This window comes from Daktulosphaira vitifoliae, unplaced genomic scaffold, assembly GCF_025091365.1.
Source record: "Daktulosphaira vitifoliae isolate Bord-2020 unplaced genomic scaffold, ASM2509136v1 Scaffold_1, whole genome shotgun sequence".
Taxonomy (NCBI): domain Eukaryota; kingdom Metazoa; phylum Arthropoda; class Insecta; order Hemiptera; family Phylloxeridae; genus Daktulosphaira; species Daktulosphaira vitifoliae.
The window spans coordinates 74,076,377-74,086,413 of NW_026099572.1; the positions used below are offsets into that span (position 1 = coordinate 74,076,377).

At 25.8% G+C, this 10,037-nt stretch overlaps 1 protein-coding gene across 1 annotated transcript in view; it reads right to left on the bottom strand.

The window, feature by feature from the left end:
* Positions 1-2,348: 2,348 nt before the first annotated feature.
* LOC126897841 (G-protein coupled receptor Mth2-like) overlaps positions 2,349-10,037 on the bottom strand; it is a 21,895-nt gene continuing 14,206 nt past the window's right edge. Inside the window, exons 5-8 of the mRNA XM_050671757.1 lie at positions 4,440-4,518; positions 4,185-4,375; positions 3,807-3,960; positions 2,349-3,048 (exon numbers count right to left, since the gene is read on the bottom strand). Of these exons, the coding sequence (XP_050527714.1) occupies positions 2,628-3,048; positions 3,807-3,960; positions 4,185-4,375; positions 4,440-4,518 (845 nt within the window). The 3' untranslated portion in view covers positions 2,349-2,627. The remainder of the gene's footprint in view (positions 3,049-3,806; positions 3,961-4,184; positions 4,376-4,439; positions 4,519-10,037) is intronic.

Genomic DNA, 10,037 nt, shown 5'->3' on the forward strand with positions numbered 1-10,037 from the left:
ATTGAAAATGAATATGGTGCGTGTTAAGGTCATACATCTGATTATGGTTATACACCTAATAACTTAAAAGTTATTAATTAGTTCTTTATAGTTCAATTTAATGTGATTTAAACATACACATATATATGTATACAACTTGAATTTATAATTAACAAAAAAAGTCTGATTTAATTGATATAAATTTACTTAAATAAACTTTTATACGATAAATTTGATTGAATTTAGTCTATTTTAAAGATATCTTTCACTAAACAACTTATTAATTAAATTTATATAGAGATGTGCTGGGCCAACATGGAGTTAAGGAACTCTAGGTAAATGCCTGGTGTTCTAATAATGCATTTAACTACTGTTTTCTTAATAAAGAAGTAAGTATGGTTTTTTTCTATGTAAAAAATATGCCCACAAAACGACTGCCTAAGGATGTCATACTTTACATAGGTTATACAGGTAAAATCATAAAATAGTACATTTAAATCAGTAGTGTCAAATCATTTTTGAAAGGAGCGTCAAACAGAACTTTTAAAATGGACAAAAAAAAAGTGTGCACTTGTTATGTTCATTATTTCAATTTTTTTATTAAATTATATTATTGACAACTTATTATACAATGTGATCCAAATTTGGCAAGACACTTATTATTTCAGAAACTACCGAGATTTTTAAGTTTTTATAAATAGAAAAAATAAGTTACAAAAGGTTTTCATATAAATTTCAATAGTTACCCCTAAAAATTATTTTTTCTTACATGTATACTTTGAATTATAATAATAAATCTAATTTAAATCTATTAGACATTTAGTATAGTAGATCGTTTGATGTTAAAATAACTTAAAATATTTTATTGAATTGAGTGGCGATAGTTTTATACATTTTAGTGGAACAGTTATGAGTTTTAATTCTAAATTTAATATTAAGCTTAAATTCATACATTTTATACTTTTTTTTTATAAAAATGAGTAGATAATATTAGAAATTAACAAGCTTGTAAATAAGTCGTGGAATTACATGCATTTATTAATTAAGACACTCTAAGCAAATACCTGGTCTTTATTTATTAATTTTGTTAAGTTATTCTGAACATAACAACAGCCAGCACAAATTTTTGTTAAATTATTTGAAAACACAGTAATGTGTTGTTGCCCAAGTTATAGTTTGGAGGAGATTTGGGAGGTTAATCTTCTTAAAACGAAAAATATCTCTACGCTACTATATAATCCTATGATAAAGTTGAACAAACTTGGGATCCTTTTAAATGGCTTAAAAAAAATTAATGAATATGTATAAATGTAATTGAACATAACAATAAATATATATTTAATAATTCTGGACTCTAATTATAAACAATAAATGCTTAATAATAAAATTTCATACGTAAAGTTTGGAAAACAATTCGAGTTGGCCAGATTGATTTTACTCCTAAATAAAATTATTTTTATATAATATTGCCAATTTTTGGGTAGCTTATTTTGTCATTGGAGGGCTTGCTCTAAAAGGCACCAAACTTCGCCAACGTTAAGTTATATTAATACACAAATACAGAGCTATAACAGTATTTGTTATTTAATATATGATAAATTTTCTGACTAATCTATAATATAAACCTTAAATTGCCTTCTTTTTCCTCGCCTTAATCCGAACTATTTGGGGTCGGCTTAAACCTTAAATTGTAATTAGTGTAATTTATAGAAAAAAAAAAAAAAATTATAAATATGTACATAATTAACACATTTTTTATCTTAATTTTATATAGAAACATATTTTTGCAATCGCGTGAACATGATTTTGGTAGGTACATTAGATTGACAAAAAAAAATTAAGTAAACCCGTTTTAGTTTGGATTAGTAAACGGTTAATAACTTTTAAAAATTGATATTATAACCATTTTAAAGTATATACATAATAAATGAACCAATCAACTTATAATGTTTATATAGTATTTTCCTTTATTTTATAGTAAATTTACAAAATTTTAACTTTAAAGAGATCGCTAAGTTTTAACTACTAAAATTACATATTACTAATATTGTAAAAAGATTTTGATATAATATCCTTATTAGTGTATATAAATTTACTAAAAAAACCATTTTAACTGAAGTTTTTAGAAGTTAAGGAACATTTCCGGTCAAGTTGATCATCTAGAAATATTTCATGGAGTTTATTATGTGCCTCTGAAGAAAAGGGTGGGCAACTTTGTAAATTAAATGTAAACACTTGTGGTTAATTTTATTTTATGATCAAATATTTAAGTCGTCTGCGACCAAGATTCCATTCGTCAGTGAGCACAATGCTTAATACGAGTGCTTGTAAGACACTGCTGTGATTTATTATTTCAGTTACGTCATCCATTCATATAAATATAATTTTTATTTCTAATAAATATATTTTTTAGAATTTATAGTGCAACAGAGTCGTGCTAACACGGGACTCAATAGTATAACCTCTTGATAAAAATATTTAAATGATAAATGATGTATTTTATATTTATGTATATTAAATATCTACGTAATGAGTTTTGTTTATATGTTACTTAAAATTAAAAATTACATCACAAATTAAATATTTAACTCTAAAGTGCTTTAAGCTTTGTATGACTGTAGTAAACGTATGAAATAAAACCATTATGGTCAAAACTTATGTCGGTTATTGGCTTTCTTGGCCATTGAACTGGAGCTGCCAAACTGTGATAGTTGAAATGAACTAGCACGCGACGGATTATGTGGTACGGAAGCTGTGCTGCTTCGAGTTCTGGTCGTCCCCGTGTACTGATGTTGCATACACGACGATGAGAAGCTTGGGAATCGGCGTGGATCGCGTAGACGGAACAGTCGAATGATCCGTGTCCGCAAAGAGTTGGGCGCACGGTCTAATAACAAGTCAAGCACTGAACGCTTCCAACAGAATATGAAGAACACAAAGACACCTCGAAGCGAATTGATAGCATCAGTTACATACCAATAATATGCAGGTCCTTGGACGGCCCATGATATTACCTCAAACACAAACGTAACGCCCATCAAACAAAAAAGTTTTGCATAAAGAGCCAATCTGTTATAAAATAAAATTCATCATAAATACATCTTTATTAATTTAGTAATGGATTTTTTGTGTAAACAGTAGTCTAGTATGTGATTATGTAATAGGCGTTTTCGTTTTAACGCAATTTTAAGGCGTTTTAGATATGCAACTTAAGTGCACCTAAGGTTGTTTAAAAATGTATTATTTTATGAAATTGAATTTTTGTAGTTCAAATTAATAAGCTAAAAACCATGTCCTCTAGGTATAAATGAAAAGTGTCTACATTTAATTTATTAAAATATAATTATGAAATAATTGTATCACGTTTGATTTAATATCTATGTTAAAAAGGACATATTAGGTGACAAGAATTGATTCATCAATTCTTTTAAAAAAAAATAAAATATACAATTGAAAATTTTATTAATGTTAAAATAAAGAAAAGAGTTTAGAATATTTAATGATAAACTAAATTTCTGATTTTCAGTAAATAAAGGATTCATCAGTTAAACTTTTTAATGTAACCTTGTATTTTATGAGATTGGCGAGTTTTATCGTTTTAGACATACCCATAGCACACTCTATCGATGAAAATAAATAACACTAATATAAACTAATAGCAGAAAAAATTCAAGTAAAAATTAAAAGTAAGGTTCACAACTTGCTTATTTTTATGTACCTGTTATTTCATTTGAAAAAATTAAAAAAAATATGCCTAATTTTTCTCTGTTTTTAACCAAATATAATTTATAGAGTAAAATTATATACTATGCTCCTTATAGTTTTACCTTGTGTTATTTTGGTTGGTTTGGCGATTCAACACTTTGGATGTAACTCTTCGCATGAAAAGAATTCTTAATGCAGTGAACAGGAACAATATAAAATTAGTCAATAAGAGTATTCCAATCGGGGCATAAAAAAATATACCGACTGACATTTTATCTGAAAATTGAAATAAAATGTGAACTGTTTATAAAATTAGGAACCTAATAATCAGTTATTAATTTAATGATAAGGTCACGCATCTTACGTGTTATGAGTTTTTTTTTTACTAAGAATAAGTTATTGCGTAAAAACTTTCACCTTAAAGTAATAGTTTTATTGAGCTGTCTCATTTATAATTTTTATATTAAAGTCATTTAACTCATATGAATTTAGGTACTTACTGGAGAACCAACAATCTCTTTGGCCAAAATTTGGCTTAAATTGAGGGCTACTGACTAGAAGATTAGTAAACTCGGCGACTGCTGTCAATGCAGATATGACAATGCTACTGCCCCAAGCATACGCAGAATAAATTATGTACTTTTTTTTCTCATTTTCTATTTTATTTGAATATGTAAGCAATCTCAATCCACTGATATATAAAGAAACATAAGTCAATAAATAGTAGGGCGATTTGAAATTTTAATTCAACATACCTGAACGTCCATGCTATATCTGCACACATAACGTTAAGCCAAAAAAATGCTGCCAAAAATGAAAATTGAATGACGAAAGCTAAAATAAATAAATTTATATTTACTATCACATGTACATTGTTTTATACATAGAATTTAATAAATATTTCGATTAAACTTAAATATTATGTATTAAATTATTTATAAGATTATATACCATTAAGTGTAATTGTATTCTTTTGAAGGAAGGGATGTCGTCAGTGATAAATGAAATTACAAATAAATAAGAAGTTCAACCATTGCTTAGAATAGTAATTATCTTTTTAAAATTTAGTCATTGATTATTGCACTAATTTATATTCTAGAGGTCAACTCATCTTATCATAAAATATCCACCAAATGAGGAAAAGAGTATCTTTTAATGGCAACGAATTAATTTGTCAAAACATTTAGTCACACTTATCAAAAATATTTTAAGAATTGTATGTTCACAATTTACTACGAAATTATTTAACATTTTATATTTAGCTTTGGCTAATAACTTAAAAAAATTATTATTACAGTTGAGATGAGTATAATATACAAATCTTAGTTAATAGCTGTAAAAATACTATTTGACTCAAGGTTAAAAGATAAATATAATTTTTTATTGCATTATCACATATTAACTTAATATAATATATTCCTTGTTTTGTATATATATTCTTTTTAAATTTCTCTTATGAATTTTTGGATAAAAGAACTACGTCTAGGCTTAAAAAGTTATTAATATTAATAAAACTTAACGTAATTTAAATTTAGCGCATCACGTGAAACTTTTCACGCTTATTCGCCATATTTATTAAACACGCAAACAAAACAAACTAATTACAAATGTCAAAAAACTAAATGGCTATTAAAAATACGAATGGACTTGCCAATGTCCAATACTAATATAACCATGTTTGCCATAATGTTGTTTTCATTTCAAGTTTAACTAGATTATAACACATTGAGAATTATCTGAAATTAATTTTAAAAGTTTGAATAACTTTGAAAGTAAAATAAAAAAAAATCTTTCTATTTGGAAAAATAAGACCAATTAAGTCTAGAGAAGTTAATGCATGTTTCTAATTTGTTGATTTAAGTTAATTGGAAATATAACATAAAGTTAAGTTAGAAACCAAATTATGTATATTTTGTGACTTAGTTAAGATTAGTTAACACTAACTAGAAAAATAATTTAACTTTATTTTTACTTTGTCAAAATTGACTTGTAATTAACACGCTATTCTTGTTAAAAAAGTAACTAGTTAAGTTACATCCTTCCAAAAAATTACAAGTTGTCTAACTTAATTAAATTAACGATTTAACTTTTATCTTTTGAATAATTTTAACTTTTTAACATGTTAATGCTCAGCCTTGAGTTCAACCATAGGTTAATAAACAAAAACATTAATATTGATTCCCATAATTTGTTCTTTTAATTAATAAAAGCATAATGTTTTATTAACCACAAAGATAGAATTAAAGAATATATCCAACGTCCTTCGTGGCAAGCCTAACCGGTTTCGCACCCATACAAGAAGTTAAAATCGATTGAAATTTCATTTATACATTTGTTATTTTGAAGTAAATAAAATTTTTATACAATGACCTTATTATTGTATTGTTGGTGAGTAAATCATGTCCATAATATGCGTTTAATCGAAAAACGCGCGTAAATTTCACACAAAAAGAGAAACTTTTTTATTTACATTATTTGTCAATTATTATGCGCATAAAATCTTTTATAAACAAGAAAACAACTTTATGTAAAAGTAACTAAAAAAAGTTGTTCAACTAGCTAAAGTTAAAAGTTTTAAGGTATCCTATTATGTGTAAAGCATGTAAATAATGTTGGTACGGCGTATATGGATTTTTAAAGGTTATTATTATTTTTTTCATAATTCAAGGTCAGTCTGTAACAAATGACTAAATTACATATAGTTAATAATTATACAATAGTAATCAACAATCGGTTATTGATTTTGTGAATCACCTTTACAACGATTAGTTTAAAAAGGTGTTTCAATTATCAAACGGTTTAAAAATAATATTGAACTATGTTCGCAATAGAATTTGAAGTCAATAACATTACAAATAGATAAGTTATGCTATTTGATTTTATAAATCTGGGGTAGGCCATTAATATATAATACACTAAGACATCTATAATGATATCTATAATATAATAATCTCAATACAAAAAATGTGTACTTTAATGAAATAAAACCGTACTCTTTGTCCCGGACTAGCTTACTGAAATTCGGTATATTCTCCAATATTTGATAAGTAAATCAAATGTCAATTACGTGCACACAATTAAGCAAATTTCTCTGGATATACAGAGAAATTAATGGGGTCAATCCATGCCAAATCATCTAGAAGTGATTGCTCGAGCACCTCATTTTTTTCTTAAATTTTCAGGGCTTATACTATATTTAGATTAAAACAATTTTTATTTTTTATGAGCTTTCCATTTGTATGGCTATTTTAATGTAAAAAATGTTAAAAATAGCCAGAACGTTAAAAAACACACAGATAATTCAATATTAACTTAATCGAAATAAAATTTTAGAGTTAAAAAAATTTGTGTAAAATTCCAAACTTTAATCTTCTTCTTCTTCTTCTTCCTCGCCTTCATCCAAACTATTTGGAGTCGGGCACCAAACTCAAAACTTTAATGACTTTCTAAAAATGACGCTTTTCTGCGTAAATAGGCGTTTTTGAGTTCATTTAAAACCATTAAGAAATTATTATTTTACAGTGATTTTGAAATTTGGTATTGTATAATCTATAATCTATATTTCAACTAAATTAATAACGAGAATAGTTTTCAATAATTTAAATCTCATTTTAGGTTTTTTTCGTTTTGTTGTAATTGAGCTCAAAAACGCTAATTTACACAGAAAAACGCCATTTTTAGAAAGTCATTAAAGTTAGGAATTTCACAAAATTTGTTTTCCTTTTTATGTAAAATTCAAGTTAAGATAAGGTCAATTCTAAAATTTTAATTCAATTAAGTTAATATTAAATAATTTGTGTGTTATATAACATCTGACTATTTTTAACATTATTTATTTTAAGATAGTCATAAAAATTATAAGATCTTAAAAAAAATTGTTTTAATCTAAATATAGCATAAACCCTGAAAATTTAAGAAAAAAATGAGGTGGTCGTGCAACTACTTCTGGATGATTTGGCATGGATTGACCCAATAGAAATTAAAAATTATAATTATTTTGGTGTTATATTTTTAGTGTAATATTTTTATATTTTCCAGACATCTCAAATGAACTAACTAGAATTTGTTAGAATTTTGGTATTACTTTAGTAACATATAATAGTAATAATTTAAGAGATTTATTAGGTAACCCTAAAAGTAAAGTAGAACAAGGGGGGAAATTGGGAATTTATAAAATACAAAAGTTGTAATAAATGTTACGTAGGAAAAACAAAAACAAATCTAGGAATCAGATTTAAAAAATACTTAAGAAATATTAAAAATCAAAAAGTTGAAATCTCAACTTTATTTTTTGACACATAAAACTAATTCAAAACGTAAATAATTACAAAGAACTTAATATGATGGGGAAATGTTTAAAAATAAGAACAATTTAATAAATTGGGATTTTGGCCGACTGAAAAATTCATTGTTAAACTTTTCCATACTGAATGATGTGATAACATTACTTAGTGATAAATACGCTAGGTGATAAGGTCACTAGAGGTATATAACAAGTTTTTATTCAGTCGGGGTATATGTATGTGATTAGCGTTGATAATGTTAACATTGTTCTCTAAATACGTGTACACTATTTTTTTTTTGGGCTTTTCGAGTTAAATACTATAAATATTTTTTAAATTTAATTAATATTTTTTATATAATTTTAATTTTAAATAATTAACCACAAATGATTGATTTTTTTTTATACTATACATGATTACTAAAATACAAAAATAAAATTTCTTGTGTTTTTTTGCTAGCATATTTAGAACGAAACATAGATTAAATATATATTCAATTATTTTAGGAATATTGGCTACCGAATAGCTGGAGTTATTTTTAACTTTATTAAAAAGAGATAAATATAGGCTCAAATTGGGAATTATTTAGCACCCCTGATATAATATTAGCACACTCAAGCAAATTTTGCCATTCTTTTAAACTTTTGCTAGGAAAAATAAATTACTCCTTATATTATAATAGTATAAATAATTCCTCTTTTTTAATGTAATCTTTTAATATCGTGTGTATGCAATGTTATCGGCGTATTATGTGTACAGTGGTAAGGAATAAATATACAATAATTTTATACATAATTGTTTATTTATAAATAGATAAAAAAAGGTGTGATACACCATTTTGACACACAGCGAAAAAAATGTGAACAAATTTTGTGATCTTTGAAACGTAAGTACGTAAGTTTAAAATATTTTTGCATCTATGTGGAAATTAATATATTTATAAAGGCTTAGAAGTAATGTGCCATTTTTCAATCTGTTGAATATTTTGTACTATATTATTGTAACAAATTTTTAGGCTTCAAATCCAATAAAAGATATTGCTATCCAGGTAACTACAACATATTTTTTCAAAAGTTGTGTTTTTCTCAGCAGCACACATTTTATTAACCTACTCAAAAGTGAATCGATATCTGAATCATAAGTGTGTGGTGGTCTAGTAGTTATTGTCTTTTAGGTTTTTAGATTTTGTATCTATAATACTTTTTGTCATGAAATGTAATTCCGTACTGTGTTTCTTTTTTTCATATAATTTTCGATACATTTTTAATGACCGGTGGTCAATTGCCGGCGGTAATATCAATTATATAAAAAACCCAGCACAGGGGGGTCGCGGCACAGTGGTGACGTGGCATAGTTGGATCAAGTATAATGATATCTGACAGTGATTAAAATCACTATAAAAAAAAAACGCTTCGATGCAAATCTTTAGATAGTGTTTAATTTTAAAAAATTGGTGGATTATTCCAAAAGCTTCATAAACTGCTAGTTCCTTATTAATATCCTGATTAAGACAAAGTATGTCGAATAAAAAAGAGATTATTAGAAAATAGTATTTCCCATAAAAAAATTATATTGATCAATACACTTTTCAATAAGTTATAGCATTATAATGTTAAAAATGTAAAAAATAAAATTGAGAATTTTCACACAATAATAGCATTTGGTAGCCATTTTCACCTTGAAGATAAAATAAAGTCCGAAATTTTTTTTTTCCATGATAAAGTATATTACATTAGCTTTAATTTAAGATATATATAAAAGTGTCAGACCTTCCGGAACACTTTCAAAAGTTACGTTGAAAAAGTTCTACTTTCTTTGTGCATTTTTATGTTTTGAATCCCCCCTGTATTTAGGGAAATGGTCCGATTTAAAAAAACTATATGTCGAATGAAAGATCTATATAAATACTACTTCTCATAAAAAAATTGTAATGATTCATACATTTTTCAAAAAGTTATAGCATAATAAAGTTAAAAATGGAAAATACAAAATCGAAAATTTTCACACAAAAATAGCATTCGGTAGCCATTTTCACCATGAAGATAAGATAAAGTCCGAAATTTTTTTTTT